This window comes from Monoraphidium neglectum, assembly GCF_000611645.1.
Source record: "Monoraphidium neglectum strain SAG 48.87 unplaced genomic scaffold scaffold00644, whole genome shotgun sequence".
NCBI classification, from domain to species: domain Eukaryota; kingdom Viridiplantae; phylum Chlorophyta; class Chlorophyceae; order Sphaeropleales; family Selenastraceae; genus Monoraphidium; species Monoraphidium neglectum.
In genome coordinates, this window is record NW_014012984.1 from 1,469 (window position 1) to 16,680 (window position 15,212).

At 62.7% G+C, this 15,212-nt stretch overlaps 2 protein-coding genes across 2 annotated transcripts in view; both read right to left on the minus strand.

The window, feature by feature from the left end:
- Positions 1-1,662: 1,662 nt before the first annotated feature.
- Positions 1,663-12,224, minus strand: MNEG_4586 (Fanconi anemia group I protein; the record flags this gene model as incomplete). The annotated part of the gene is made up of 28 exons (XM_014046936.1): positions 1,663-1,713; positions 1,943-2,108; positions 2,332-2,420; positions 2,651-2,779; positions 3,109-3,342; positions 3,534-3,676; positions 3,833-3,965; positions 4,216-4,307; positions 4,522-5,371; positions 5,527-5,937; positions 6,128-6,325; positions 6,538-6,570; positions 6,766-6,876; positions 7,162-7,362; positions 7,620-7,748; positions 7,935-7,989; positions 8,155-8,234; positions 8,407-8,512; positions 8,741-8,789; positions 8,979-9,186; positions 9,334-9,616; positions 9,806-10,005; positions 10,192-10,311; positions 10,595-10,781; positions 10,923-11,011; positions 11,185-11,233; positions 11,463-11,884; positions 12,072-12,224. The coding sequence occupies 28 exons, from the start codon at positions 12,222-12,224 to the stop codon at positions 1,663-1,665; spliced, it is 4,971 nt and encodes a 1,656-aa protein (XP_013902390.1).
- Positions 12,225-13,250: 1,026 nt separating this feature from the next.
- MNEG_4587 (hypothetical protein) overlaps positions 13,251-15,212 on the minus strand; it is a gene marked incomplete at both ends in the record, with an annotated part of 4,194 nt that continues 2,232 nt past the window's right edge. The window contains 7 exons of the mRNA XM_014046937.1: positions 13,251-13,392; positions 13,561-13,622; positions 13,875-13,961; positions 14,094-14,162; positions 14,399-14,470; positions 14,627-14,680; positions 14,987-15,124. Of these exons, the coding sequence (XP_013902391.1) occupies positions 13,251-13,392; positions 13,561-13,622; positions 13,875-13,961; positions 14,094-14,162; positions 14,399-14,470; positions 14,627-14,680; positions 14,987-15,124 (624 nt within the window). The remainder of the gene's footprint in view (positions 13,393-13,560; positions 13,623-13,874; positions 13,962-14,093; positions 14,163-14,398; positions 14,471-14,626; positions 14,681-14,986; positions 15,125-15,212) is intronic.

Below are 15,212 nucleotides of genomic sequence, written 5' to 3' on the forward strand. Positions count from 1 at the left end.
GAGGAACGGCCATGTCACAAAGCAAGTGTGTCCGCCATTTGCCAGTGCAGGTGTGTTGTTATGTGGCGAACCGCCCTGCACTAGCAGCAGGCGAGGCCACCAAATACATGTCAAAGCGCGCGCGCGTGCGCGCTCGCGCCTCACCGTGCTGGGGCACGCCTCTTCCAACGGCCTTGCGCCCCTGAACACCTCTCAAACCGGGCTTGACGCACCGGGTTGCGGGCGCCCAGGGGCGCAGGGGCAGGTCGGGGCCCAGAGATGCGCACGAAACTCGGCCTGTGGTTTGGGCACAGCGCCACTCAGCGTGGCAAGAATTAGACGGGTGCGCAACTTTGATTAATCAACAGGTGAACAAAGCACCTGGTGCAACGAGAACGCAAAGCAGGCCAGCCCGGCGCGACTAACAAGCTGACTCAGCTTACAGGCACATGGTCCACGTGCCTGCCGCAAGGTCTGCAAAGGGGAGAATGCCAGCCCTCTTGGCCATGCATGTGCCAGTCACAAGGTCAGCGAGCAGAGTTCTTGGGCATTACTTCCAGGGGAGACCACCTAGCAGGGTCGGGTGAGCAGCGTCAACCCTAGGTAAGTAGAGCAGAGCACACCTGCAGGGGCATTCGTACTGCGAATCTCGGGGTTGCTGCTCCTTCCAAGCTTTTGAAAGGTCTTGATGACCACCACCGTGTCCATTGACCAACGTGACATGAAGCTGTTTGCAACGCATGCGAAGTTTGCTGTAGGCCGAGGCTCGCGAGTCAGGGAAAGCACTGGCACGCATGTGGCAGTCTGTTGTAAGGTGAGTGCCCGGCGCCGCAGAGGCTAGGGATATAAAGAGGCCGCATAGCCGGGCGTGATACCAGGAACAGCGAAGGGGCTCATCAGTCAACCAATTGACATAGCACCCATTTGGCACAGTCTGTCGAAATGGGCTTTCACAAACGTCAGGGGTCGGCCGTACCTGCCAAGAGGCGGCAGCTGGGCGCAGCAGCACAAAGAGGCGTATAACGCTGCAGCCATTGGCACAGTCGAGCGGATATTTGAACGATTGACAAGGTAAAATGCACCCCTTCCCCTCCCTGGAAAGGTCGAGCCACATCTCCTTTGGCTAATTGCTGTATGCTGGCTTGAGCTTGCAGAAGCGTCTGGGGTCAGGGTCAAGGGCGAAGATAGACCGCTCAGCAGAGCAGCCCGGGCACAAGCCTGGCAATGAGTGTGCACTTCTGTTTTGGTGCGGTATTGCATGCGCAAAAGGAAAGCTTCTGGCGCAGCGCTCCATATCAAGAGCCGAGCAGCTGGAGCTTCATTGCAGCTGCGCCAGCCCCTCCTGCTGCGACACATCGCACACACGCCCTCGCGTCGCCCACGCTCCTGCTTATGTGTTGCGGCGTCGCACCATGGCCAAGTCTTCATCTGGGTGGTCCCTGCCAACTGCCGTCATCACGGCGCACGGGTCTATGCACCCGCAAGCGCCGGCAGTGCAACGCGCAACGGGACGCTTTCCTTGCATCACCGTAACATGATGTGTTTACAGGGCAGCCTGATGGCGTTGTGTGAATGTCAATGACAAGGTAGCACGGGTCACAGCCCCACACCGCCTCACGCCCGTGCAGCCCTGCTGGTACGAGCACACAGGACAGCTGGCAACTGCCGGCCAAGTCAGCCTGGTCAGCCCTGGTCCTGGTCCATCGCATCCCGACCGCTGCCAGCGTCAGGGCCCTGCAGAGCAGACAGCCAGCAGGGGACAAAGTTGCGCCGGAATTGGAATACAGGGCAGCGCTGCCAGACGTCGGCCGGCCCTTTCAAGGCGCCGGTGACCGGCTGGATTCGGCGGCAAGGGACAGATCTGCAAGGCAGGGGTGGCGCAACCTCACACCAAAGTCGCCTCTGCCCCTTGCAGCAGCCACAAACACTGCCTCGTGCGAACCAGGACGGTTCAAAAACCCACCTCCTCCTCCTCCTCCACCTCGTCGCCAAACTCGCCACCGGCAAGGTTCTCTTCCCCGTCGCCGCCGTACCCCTGCTGCTGCTGCTGCTGCAAACCTGCGGGCGGCGTGCGCCCTGCAGGGGGCTTTGGCACGGGCAGCTGCGTGTCGGCCTTGCGCTTGGCGCCCCTGCGTCCAGCGGTAAGAGGAAGCGTTCGTGCACGTGCATGCGTGCCCGTTGTTGAAAATGTTTTGGGCCCTGCACGCTGGTTTGCCTTGCTGTAAGTGCACATCCAAAACAAGCAGAGGCAATCAGATGGCATACCGTCATTGCCAAGTCCCATTCCTGGACGGCGAGCGCCCTGCTGGCCCTACGGCTTCCGAGGCCCCTTGAACAGCCCCGCGAGCTCACTTGCTCCTGCCAGCGTCGCCCCCCGCCTCAGTGAAGAGCAGCTTGAAGTCACGGTTGGTGCTGCGCTTGGCGTCACGCATCAAGTTAACCTGAGATGGCAGCCGTGCGAGGGGGCGTTTGACGCGCAGCTTGGGTGGCGGGTACAAGGCAAGGCTGCTTGATACAGAGAAGTGCGGCCACGTTCCGCTTACTTGAGTGCTACATGAAATCTGGCAGGAGGTTTACACAGCGCTTTGAGGTTTGATAGCCGTGTCAGGTGTTCCAAAGAGTCCAGGAAAGGTGCAGGGTACATCAGGCCGGCGCGCGGCCTGGTCCACACCTTGGCGGCGCGCCCTGCCAGCACGAGCTGCCTCTCCCAGGCCTCCACTGCAAACACCAGGTTGGGCACCGCGCGCGCGTCACGCTTGGCGCGGTTGACAGTGCTGGGCTTGGAGTCCTGGGCCGGCTCCTGCAGGGCCACACAAGACACAGTGTGTGTGTGTGAGCATGCGTGTGTGTGTGTGTGCATGTGTGTGTGTGTATGCGTGTGCGTGTGGATTTGCATGTGTGTCCGGGTGTGAACGCACACGTGTGTTGTTTGTGTGTAGCAAGGGAAGGGTGACCGTGCGCAAGGGGTAACATTGCCACTGCCTGGCGGGTGGAGGAGGGGGCGCACACCACCAACTTCACAGCATGAGCGAGTTCAACCCACGTTGCGGCCAGAATCTCTACGCTATTGCCGTCGCCCAAGGCGCCAAAGCCCTCGGCATGCGGCCCACGAATGACACCCCACCTCACCGTCTTGGTGTCTGACAGGAACTGGTACATGGGGGGAGTCAGCTCCCGGTTCACAGCGCTCACCAGCCGCTGGAAGTCAGCCGTCACCGTCGCCGCCGCCGCCGCAGTCGCAACACCACCACCCCGCCCGCTGCCGGCCCCGGCCGTCCCCGCCGCGCCGCGCTCCGGCCTGGCGGGCGTGTGGAGCTTGGCGGCGGCCAGCAGTGTCTTGTAGATACGGGTGAGCGACCTGACCTGCGGGGTGGCCAGCGGCCAAGCAGTTTTGGATGAGGCTGGGACTGCAAGAGCATGGCCCTGGCTCAGCACGACCGAACCACGAGACGCTCAGGGCCAAGCCATTGGCTGCCAGCCGAGGAAGGGAAGGGCAAGTGGCCAATAAGAGCAAGAGGCAGCTCCACCATGGCTTGCCCTTGCGCCCCTCGCACCATGGCCTCCACGATCTGGTTCATCCCCAGCACTGTGTTGACGGCCACACCCAGGATGCCAGACAGGCCCTCCAGCCGCCGGCACAACCCAGCACGCATGCGCAGCTGCGCCTGTGCGCCCGCCGCCGCGCCGCTGTCGCCGTCTGCAGGACGCAGGTGGGGTAGGTGCGTGCGGCCGGCAGGACTAAGCTTCCCAGCTTGAAGAACCATCAAGCTGAAGACCACGCATTTGCGACCCTGCAAGGCCCTTGCTTCTCTGCAAGGCCCCTTGTTCCCCTACAAGAACCCATCAAACCCACCTGCGCCGCGCGCTATGCCGGCTATGGCCCTGTCCACGTCTGCCAGGGCCTCGTCGATGTAGGCCATGACAAAGGTGGCGCTGGGCTGGCCGGTGCGCTCCGCGGTCAGCACTGGGAACGAGCTGCCCTGGGTCTGGGGGTGGGAGGGAGAGGGGCGGGGGATGCGTATGTTGGGGCACCGGGGCGGATGCGAGGGCGTTATCTCGGCCACGTTGGAGAGTGCAGCTGTTGCACGATCGGTGCATGAGCGGAGGAGAGGGTGATAGCGAGCATTGACAAACGCGGAGAGCTGCTTTCTACCAACCAACCATAACCACGGCCCCTGGTACACCGCCGTCTCCCAGGGTAACTCCCGGGGTCGCGCGTGCGCACGCCCCGCCGACCTGCGTGGCCTGGGTCTCGCTGTCTGCGTGGCCCACCACCCGCTGCACGTCATCCGCCACCTGCTTCAGCACCACCAGGTCGTCCTGGGACCCTGGTTTCGTTTTTGAAGCCAGGGTGGGTAGTTGGCATGCGCAGGTTTTAAAATCAGGGGTGCTCGGGTCGTGCAGGCAGAAGCTGGATGTAGGGCCAGCATGCGGGTCACATCGAACTTCTCCCCATAGAGCCGCTTCGCTTGCTGGAACGCCAGGCTCATGACCCATTGCAAGGCTTTGTTCCAGAGCCCCAAGGTGCAGTCAGCCACTCACTGCTGCACCGCACCACCAGCTCCAGTAGGGCCTTGATCAGGGGCACGTTGGTCACCTCTGGGGCGCGCTGCTGGCACGCCTGGCGTGCCCACGCGGAAAGGGACTGCAGCGCCTGCCGCCCCTGCGCGGCCAACGCTTTTGTTGCTGCTGCCTCGGCACCTGCGCCACCTTCTCCACACTGCTGCAGCTGCTGCTGCTGCTGCTGCTGCTGCTGCTGCTGCTGCTGCTGCTGCGGACCAGCTCGAGGCTTAGCCGCCGCGCCTGCCGCCGCCGTGGCCGCTGCCTGCGCCGTGGTCTCCGCTGCCGCCAGCCGCCTGCCGAGCAGCGCGAGCGCCTGCACCACCGTGTGGGCAGCCTTGAAGCAGCTGGCCTGCATCAGGCTGTCCACCCCCCTCTGCACCAGGGGCAGCAGCCGCGCCAGCGCTGCAACCATCGCCACGTCCCCGGCTTGCTTGGGCTCAACCCCGGAGACGTCGCCGCCGGCACCATGCGCCCGCGACCCCGGGATGGCCAACCCATCCTCCTCTTCCAACTGCTGCTGCTGCTGCTGCTGCTGCTGCTGCTGAGGTGGCGGTGCAAGGGCATGCGCAAACGGCACCAGCTGCTGCGTCGCGTCAGCCAGCAACACAGCCTGCAGCAGCGCCCTGGCCGCCAGCCACTCGAGGGTGTCCCCGCCGCCGCCATCTGCACCGTCGGCCCCGGCCCCGCCGCTCGCTGCGCTGCTGGTTGCCGCCGCTCCGCCAGCCGCTTTGGAGCCCTTGCCACCCTTGCTCTTCGAGCCCTTGACGGCGGCGCCCGGCCCAGCGCCACCGACGTGCCTGCCGCCAGGGGCCGCTGCCCCCAGGATTGACTGTGCACCAAGGTCGAGGGATGGTGCGGCCGGACAAAAACGCAAGTGAGACATTGGCTGATGAGGACTCCAGAGAGGTACAACACCAATCACACACAAGAACCAATGCAGGCAACGGCACTGAGACCCTCCTGAACCCGCAACATTACTCCCACCTGCACCAGCTTGAACAGCGGCCCGCCTAGCACCAGCCACGCCCCTCCGCCCTCGCCGCCGCCACCTTCCAGGAGCACTGCGCCCGCCGCGTCCCGCTGGGTTGCCTCTAGCATGTTGGCGGCCGCTGACAGCACGAACGCGCGGAACTTGTCGCTCCGCAGCAGCCGGGTGGTCTCGGCGTCGCCCCCGCCCGCGCTGGGGGCGCTGGGCCCGGCGGAGGCGCCCCAGCCGGCAGGCGGGGGCTGCACGAGGCCGTCCTCCACGATGGCGCCGCACAGCGCTGCCAGGCAGGGCGCAGAGAGCTGAGGGGTGCGCGCCTCAACTGGGACATAGTCCTGGGACGCAGGCTTGGAGCGCTTGGCGGTTGCGTCGGCGGCGCCGCTGGTGCCAGTGCTGGCAGTTCCGGGTCCCTGTAGGAGAAAGAGGATCGGGGTTCATTGGGCTGCTTGCTTGTTGGGAGTCGAGCTAGTTTGCACCAAGGCAGTGGCCCCCCTTGACCCTTGGTGCTGGCCGCTTATCCAGCCAGCCAGGCGGCAACACCCGGCCAAGCATGTTGATGTCGAGTGCTGGCAGCACACGTGTATCTGCTGACCAGCCCACCTTCCTGCCCTTGCCGGCGCCGCCCCTGGCTCCTGCACGCGCCAGCTCAGCGAGTCGCGAGTGCAGGCGGTACGCCTCTGCCAGGTCGCGGCCGTGGCGCTGTGCGCTGTGGGCGGCGCCGTGCGGGGGTGCGTCGGGGCCGCGTGCTATGGCCAGGTTCAGTAGCTGGCACTCAGCCACGATATCCTCCATGACCACCTGGGGCAGGCAGTGCCGCAGGGTTGGGGTTGCAAGAGAGGGCAGGGCTCACAAGCAGGCATGGTCAAGGGGACACTCACGATTGCTTGAGTGTGCACACACGCATCGATGGCAGGGGTTGAGGAAGATAGAAGGTGTGCGCCACGTAGTGCGCAAGGCAGGGGCGTGCTGTTCAGCTGACAACGCTCGGCCAGCACAGCGTCCCCGCCCACCTCAACAGCTCCAAGGAGGTTGCCTATGTGCATCTGCGGAACCAGGACATGCATTAGCACGGGGTGCGAGGATCAAGATGCTTCCTGCGCCCGCCCCAGCCCCTGGTGGGTCTTGCATTGGCAAGTACAATCACCAATTCAAGGGCCCGTGCAACTTTGGTGTGACCAGGGCAGGGGTCTTCGTGAATGACGCTTGGCAGCAAAGCACCTGCTTGATGCTCCCCCCACCTGGTTGAGGGCGCCCGCGGGTGTCGCTGGATTGAGCTCCGCACCACGGTCCAGGCCAAAGTGCTCCGGCTCACACTGCAGCAGCCGCTTCCGCAGCCCGCAGAGAAGGGCCTGGCGGGCAAGGGTTTGAAGAAATCCAGAGTCAGGCTGTTGGCAGGGCCGCACTGGAATCAGCCGCTGCCCAGCAGGCCGCAATCCACCTCAGCACGACTCAATGCCCCTTCCCCACCAACCAGCTATGGTCGAAAGTGCAGATGCACTGGCATGTGCATATGCATGTGGGTGCGTTTGCGTTCACGCACACGCGCACACGCGCACACACGCACACACTTGCGCGCACACTGACATGCACACACACACACACCATCACAGAAAGTGACACACACTTACGCACACCTGCAGCGCCTTTGAGCTTTCACAGCCCAGCTCAACGCGCATCAGCTGAGACGCCATTCCAACGCTCATGGTGGTGGCGTCGGACCCGTCAGCGCCGCAGCCGCCCTCGCTGCCGCCGTCTGGCGTCTGCAGCGCCGCCAAGCGCCGGGCGCAGGCCAGAAGCGCCGGCAGTGGCTCCACGAGCGCGGGCTCTACGCCAAGCTGCGGTTTTATGTTGAGCAGGGCAAAGGGAACGGTCGGGGTTGCCTGCGTGAGATTTTGACCCCGAAGTGATAGAAGGTGGCTGTAGCCCAACTGTCTCTGCTGGCGAGCTGCTCCTCCTGCTATCCACCTGCACTCCTCAGATCACCCTATGCATGCACGGTCTCAATGGTATGCATCTGGCCACTTGCTTTTGGGGGCACACCCCTCATCACGACACCCAGCTGGGCAGCCCAGGCGCATACCCTTCCCTTCACCTGATGGCTGGCGGTGCACTTGCCCAGGTCGAGCGGCGGCAGCGCGTCCCCCTCTGAAACGTAGCGCTGCATGTGGGGGTACAGCAGCTCCGACAGCAGCTCGTGGCACCGCGGATCCGCAGACAGCACCTGGGAGCAGGCGGGGGTTGGTTCTCTGTGCACTCGGCACACACTGCGTGGCGGTCTGAAGAGAGGGTTGACCGAGGGATTTACAACAAGGGTGCTTTCTGCAGTGCGAGGTGTTGGTAGCAACGTCTGTGGCGTGGCCAAGCCGATTTTGGGGACCATGCGGCCCAACGCGCGGGGCACACGCACCTGGGAGAGGCCCGAGTAGAGCGCCGCGCGCACTGGGGCCTGCTGCGTCAGAGCCCTGCACAGGCGAGAGTGGAACCGTGAGCAACGAGAACGCTGCCGTGATCTGCTGCAAAGCGCTGGTGTGAGGGGAAATGCAGCAAGCAGGCTGCATGAGCAGGGCGCTTGTGGCCATGGCCTGCCAACCTCACGTGGGGTTCCCTCATTGTGCTGCGCTGCCCACCTGCGCAGCACTCCCGCCAACTCTTGCAACAGGTTGACGCCGCCACCTGATGACAGCGCGGACATCTGGCTGAGCGAGGCCTTTGCGGGAGGGATGGGAGGGGGAAGGGCAGGGTTCACCACCCCCGCAGGAACAGAGGTCCCAGGGGTCAAGGACAAAGGCAAAGCAGAGCCGGACGTAGACGTATGACAGGAATCACGCCCTGGAGGTGAAAAGGGCACGCTTAAACCCGTGCCGCAGCCTCGTGCGCACCTGGCTGCCGCTGGCCTGGCTGCCGTAGTTGGTGGCGGGGCTTGGCTCCGGCACGGCCCTCAGCTGCTCCAGGATGAGATACATGAAGCCGCGGATCGCCACGACCCTGGCGCACCGTCATACAAAGGTGACGGGGCAAGCATGTTTGAGGCGTGGAACAAGCTTTGAAGTCGGTATATGGGCTTGGCAAGGCAGGTCCGATGGATTACGTGCTGCGATTCAAGGATGAAAAGGTGGGATGGGCTGCGTAGGCGTGGCTGACCACGCATGGCATGAGCTTGAAGGTTGGGCCGAAAGGCCACCCAAATTCTGGGGTGCGGCAGCAACAGACCACCTGCTGTTGAGGTCTCGCCCGTACATGACCTTGCGCAGCAGCATGATCACTGACAGAGGGAGACGAGGGGGAAAGGGGGCACCGTGAAGCCGTAGCAGGCATGGCCATAGGCGGTACACAGCGTGAAACACGCCCCTTGGGTCCCAGCGGCGGTACCTGCATTGCTCATCCGAGCCCACTGATCAGTACAGTGCCGGCCACCAGTGGCCTCCTGGCTGAGCCCAGCACCGACCCGCACCGTGGTCCTGCAGCTCCCGCCTGACGCGGCACAGCGGCCAAAGCGCGCGCAGGAGCGCCATGGCCGCCGCGGGCGGCAGCGCGGCAAACTGGCCCAGGCAGTCCTTGAGGGGCTGCATGTGGCCCGCCAGCAGGCCCGGCTGGGCGCGGCAGAGGCGCGCGAGCAGCAGCACGCGCGGCAGGCAGGCCTCCAGCTTGGTCGCGCCCAGCTGCGGGCGCCGCATATAACGCAGCATGGTGTGTGCGCTTAGGCCGTCAGAGCAACAGATCGCCAAACAGACACACACCTCTGCTTTCATGCTGCGCCCAGCAGACCCTGGAGTTTGACAACCGAGCGCCCAAACCGCATATCGCACCTGGCACGAGCGGAGGACCTCGTCCCTCGCCTCTGGGTGGTTCTCAAACACTGCACCAAGCAGCAGCAGCCCCAAGCGCACAGCCCTTGTCCCGGGCGACGCCTGAGCTGGCAGCCCGGCTCCCACCCCCATGCCGGTGTCTTTGCTGCCGCTGGTGTCGGCCCCTTCGCCCGCACCACAGGCCAGCACCAGGTGCAGGGGGGAGTCCACCTGGCAGGCCAGCAGCTGGCGGCCCAGCGCCAGGGCCCCCGGGGCCACCAGCTCGCCAGCAAACTGGCTGTGCCTGCGCGTGGGATTTGATGGGAAGGGTGTTGCATAGGCAATGCGAGGCTTCTCTTCTAAAGGTGGAGTATCAAATTGAGCCAAACAAACTGCCGGCAATGAAGCGGCATCATGCTGCCTGCCTGACCTGTTGAGATACAGTCTGCCAGAGCTTCCGGGTTGGTAGCCCTGTTGGCGCGCCCCTGCTCACCTGACCGCCCGCAACAGAGCTTCCTCCAGCGCCACCCCGCCGCCCCGGCCGTCCTCCACGCCTGTCATCGTGCCGCTCGCCGCCAGCCAGGCGCAGCCGGCTCCCGGCTGCTCTGCGGCATATGCGACCAGTGCAGCACGCTTCAGCAGCTGCAGCACGGGTGCCTCCAGACGCGCGACGCCGCACATGGTCAGGGCAACCTGCCCAGGATAGTGCGAGGGTGTGAGGAACGCAGCACATGTAGAGGGCAAGGACGATTTGTAAGTGTATGCAAGAAAGGAAGTGGAAGGGCCGCCCACTGCATGTAGCTGCCACCTTTGTGCCGTGCATTGCGCAGCGTTGCCTAGGGGCCTGCCCTTGTGACATGAGTGCTCACACGCACCCACCTGCAGCAGGAATGGCGAAGGTCTGAGTCCCCCGGCCTTGAAGTGCTTCAGCCACTCTGAGCCCAGGGCTGCATCATACTTCACGAGAGTGGAGATGTGCATCAGCACGGTGCCCTCGACCTGGCGGATTGGGATCGAGCGAAGCAGGGTGTGGGGTGTAGGTAGACTGTGAGGTGGCTGACAGAGGTTGAGGGCTCTGAGGGTGCGACATTGCAGATGAGGGTATGGGGGGTAGAGATAAAGCGGGGTGAAGAAGGGGGTATGTTAAATAGGAATTGTGGTGGAAAAAGCAGGGTGGTAGCAAAAGCCAGACAATAAGAACAAAATGAGTATGTGGCGCAATCACAAAGCATTGGCATAGCCCACAAATAGTTCGAATAAAGCCGGGCCAGTCAAATCGCACCTGCAGCAGGACGCTTCCCGGGGCTGCTTGCCTATCCTGCCCTCCGCCAGTGGCACCGCCGCCGCGGGCCCTGGCCAGCTGTTCAAACAGCTCAGCCACCTTGCCCAGGGCGTAGATGCGCGGGCCTGCGGCCGACGCCAGCAGCACCTGGTACAAGATTGGCGGCAGCTGCTGCAGCTCCGCAGCCCTGTGTGGTGGGTGCGTCGCAAAAGCGTTGAATCACGGCTCCAATCTGGTTCATACATCAGCACTGGCATATTGTGTAGAAGCTGCTGGGGTTGCTCAAGACAGGCGCTGAGTGCGGAGCACAAAGCGCTCAACACCGCACCTGGCGCAGCTGATGGCCTTGCGTATGACCTCCTTGGCTTGTGCGGGACTCAAGGGGATCTCGCGCGCCACAGCCAGCAGCGCACTGACCTGGAAAGGGCCCGGGGGGGCGAGAGGGTGGGAGCCCCAAGGGCTCATACGTGCTGAGTCGGTAGGTGCTTCGAGCCGGCGTCAAGCATATTGCAGCACTTGCATGGGCTGAGCGTACTCAAATGAACGTGGTTGTGTGCACAGCGCGCGCTACCCTCGCGCCATGTGCTCACCTGATCAGGGCGCCATTCCGCGTGCAGCAGCCGGTGAAGTGCTGAATCTCTGTGGTGGAATAGCAGGGTTGCAGGGACCACTTGGCGGCCGCTGCTTTCACGCCTGTTGCATGCAGAAATAACGACCGTGTGATACGCAAGCCGTGCAGCATGCATGGCATCTACAAGACAACGACGATCGCGTGCGCGCGCGCACACACACACACACACACACACACACACACACACACACGCACACGCACACGCACACACACACACACACGCACACAGACACGCACCTGTGCGCCGCGCTGGGCTCTGCCGATGGCGTCCCCTGGTGGCTGTCGCCTCCATCAACAGCATCGGCCACACAGCGCCCATCGCCGCCCTGGCTCGCGCCGTCTGCCGCGCCCGGCGGGATCAGCAGCAGGCAGGGCGGCAGGAGCTCCAGCACGGCGACCGCGTGGGGGCGGCCCTCCTCAAGGCCGGCCAGGCAGCAGCTGGAGAGGCGCATGCGGTCTGCAGGGGCCAGGTGCTCCAGCTCCGCCATCGCCACCAGCACAAGCTCCTTCACACGCGGCCCCTGGTCCGCGGGGAGCTCATGCAGCAAGCCCGGCAGCCGCGAAGCAATTGCGCCGCGCAGGGCCACGCAGGCGGCCGCGGCTAGTGGTGGGTCTTGCAAAGCGGGGCGCGTGGCGCGCAGCAGTTGCGACAGCGCGTCCTGCGTGCATGAATAGTCCAGCAGCAGGCAAGTCAGGATGAAGTTATGTAGACATGTAATCAGTCTTCACAATTAGGCATGTGATGCAACACATGGGCCTCCCGCAGCGCACCAACCATGATATGTGCATGGTACAAGGTGCGCAAGCTGCATATGCGAGGCTCAGTGCGTCCTTTCAAACATGTACCTTGGCTTGCTGCGACTGCAGCAGCTGCTGCAGCTCAGCGCACAGCGCAGCCGCGTCTGCTTGCGCGACCAGCTGCTTCACATCCACAGCAGGCTGCTGGCTGCCATGATAAGACGCTCTGAACGCGCCAATCAGCGCTTGCAAGTCGCTCATAATGGTGACTTGATAGCGCGAGGAGATCGGGTTTGATCAGACCGACATGGCAAAATCGCATGGTAAACGGCCGAAAACGACGTTCGTGGGCATTTCTACTTGCATTCCAACAAAACTGAGCTTTTTGTTGGCCGCCACTGCTTCAATCATCCTCCGCGTGCTGCCCGTGCTGCGACAGGCAGTGCAATTCAAATTTGCCAGGCAGGCCAAAGTGACCCGCATGCCCCACGGTCGTGAATGCTGATGCAAAGCATCCAACTTCACAACACAAGTATGAAAATAATTGTGCTCGTGATGCTGCACACGCTGAAGTCTTGTTCGATACCGGTCCTGTCTTGCAAACGCTTGATTATGCCGCCAGCCCTCAAAAGCAACCTTTATGCTGCCGTCCGTCCGGCTAGTTTTGATACTTTGTTCGGCTGCATGGTAGTTGAAAAGCGCTGCTGCATCGATGGCCGTATTGCATTCAGCATCAATTTTGACCAATATTCAAGTCAGTGACACGCTTTTCACGTGTAGCTTGCTGTGCCCAATCTTATGCCCCTTCCACGCCTGCTACTGCATTGCCTCTGCTAGACAGTATCATCGTCTATGTTTGAGTGCTCATATACATGTAAGTGTCTGGATATTACAGAAGCGCGTTCATCCTTGATGGTAAGCACGCGAGCTTATGCAAAGTCACAGCGGCACGTTGGTGAAGGAGGTGCAAAGAAAATCCTGACAACACATGTCAGTCACAATACATATTGCATCAAGCAACCCAACATGCAGGGATCGCATCTTGGGTTGAGCAGTAATAGTGACTTGTGAGAGACTATCACTCATCAGCTGCGCAGCAATGTCACCCAAGCCAAGGCGCTTTGCAGAGCCGGGCAGGTCAAAGAAGAACACATAACAAAATCACTTTACACAAGAACGGCTGCTTGCAGGCACATGCGATGCCAGCACATGGCCAAAGGAACCTGGCCCCTGCCTGATCAGTTTATGGTACGTCAGCAACACAACAATACGCAGCAGCATGGGAAGCTAGTAAGCAGTGGCGAGCTCTATGTCCTCCTGTGACAGCTGCAGGTACCGATTCTCCTTGGCGGGGCGGAAGCTGGCCCCCACCCAGGTGTAGAACGCCAGCGCGGCCACCTCATTTACGGCCTCGGTCGTCCACGAATACCTGGGCGGCAAGGCGGAGCACGGGCACAAGGCAGCACACCTCAAGTGGTGAGTGCCTGCAGCGCTCAAGCTATATGCCGACATGCACGTCACATGGTGCGCATGCGCCCTGTGCTTCACCAAATGCCGCTGCAGTGTCTCTGATGCGCCCCTTGAGCTCCGCCCGCACCTGTACTCCACGAAGTTCTTCAACAAATACACCACTATGCGCGTGAAGTAGATGTATGCCACCTGGGGGCAGCGGGTTGGATGGTGGTGGTACATTCAGAGGGGGCAGGGCCAGTAGGGTGGGTGCGCCATAATGTGGGGTTTGCACAGCGACAACGGCCAGCGGCCAGTTGCTTGTGGCATGCGGGACGCCCGCGAGGCCATAGGCCAAAGACCCCTGCCAGCTGCAATCGGATCACTGCAGGGTGGCGCCAGGCGTGGCGTGTGCGGGATGCTTTTGGGCGATGGGTGGGTGGGTGGGGGGCGCTGGCGCACCACTGTGACGTAGAAAGTGCGGAATAGCCTCAGCTTGGCCAGGCTGCGTGCCGCCTTGCCGTCCACCGTGGCCGCCTCACGCAAGTGCTGTGGGGTTGAGAAGATAAATGAATGGGGTAAGCGTGTTTGCAGCATAGTGAGTAATTGTGCGCCCTCCCTGCAAAGGCAGAGACACTCCCATCAGCAGACAACCGGCAGCGAGCGCTGCTAGGGGCGCACCTTCATCTGCCACAGAATTGGGAAGAGGATCGCGGCGCAGCAGGCAATGTCCACCAGGTGAAATACATCCTGTTTGTGCGTGGGCGGGAGGGGCGTGAAGTGTGACAATCAGGAGGGCCTACAGCTGACCAGCGCAGCAGTGCGAGGACGATGGGCAAGCAGCCCGCAGCAGCCGCATGCCAAGTCTCTGCGGTCGCGCAGCAGGTTCCCCTGCAACAACCAGCCAGTCGCCGCGTGCTGCCCATTGCTGCCCCCCTCCAGTCCTCGCGGCCGCCCCTCCTCCCGTGGCTGGGCTGCAGGCGCACCCTCCATGCGATCCAGTCCCTCATGGCTGGGCTCTCCTCGTCCAGGTACACCAGGGCAATGTTGGCCAGCACCTGCCGCGCGTTGGGCGCGACGGCGGCAACAGGGCAAAGGGGATTCAGGGTCAGTGTGGCAGCATGCGTGGGCAGAGATGGTCCCGGTCCCGTCGCTGTCCCGGCAGTACATGCCGCCGGCGTGAGGGGGTCTGCGTGCGCTCTGCCCTTCCTGACCTGCAGCGGTACTACCACCAGCAGGGTGGTTCGTGTCCGGTCGTCCATGAAAGGCTGTGGTTGATGGGAGGGGTCGGGAGGGCGGGAAAACAGTGACCGAGCGGCCAGGTGCCAGCCTGACTGCAGGCACGAAGGCGTTGACGTGCCACATGTCTGAACCGGCTCGAGCGGACCACAGCTTACAAAACCCCAAACCCACTCACCAGATGGCAAGTGGTTCAGCTCGGATTCGTGCACCTCTACTCCCCTTTTAGCACCCCGCCCCACCACACACACACACACACACACACACACACACACACACACACACACACGGCGGTGACTTCCAAACAACAGCGCAACCATGCGGGGGGCCCTCACCTTCATGTAGCTCCAGCCCGCTCCGATGAGCACCACCACGCTGAAGAACAGCAGCCCCCTGGCAGTGGTGAAAACATAGTACGCGTAATTCCAGCCGTCAGCCAGGCCGGTGCGCTCCACGTGCAGCGTCATCAGGGCCTAGGGAGGGTAGGTTGGGGATAGTTTGGGAATGAAACAGTCGAACATGCTGAGTGCACGTGCTTGTCGTCAGGTTGCTGCTTTGGGG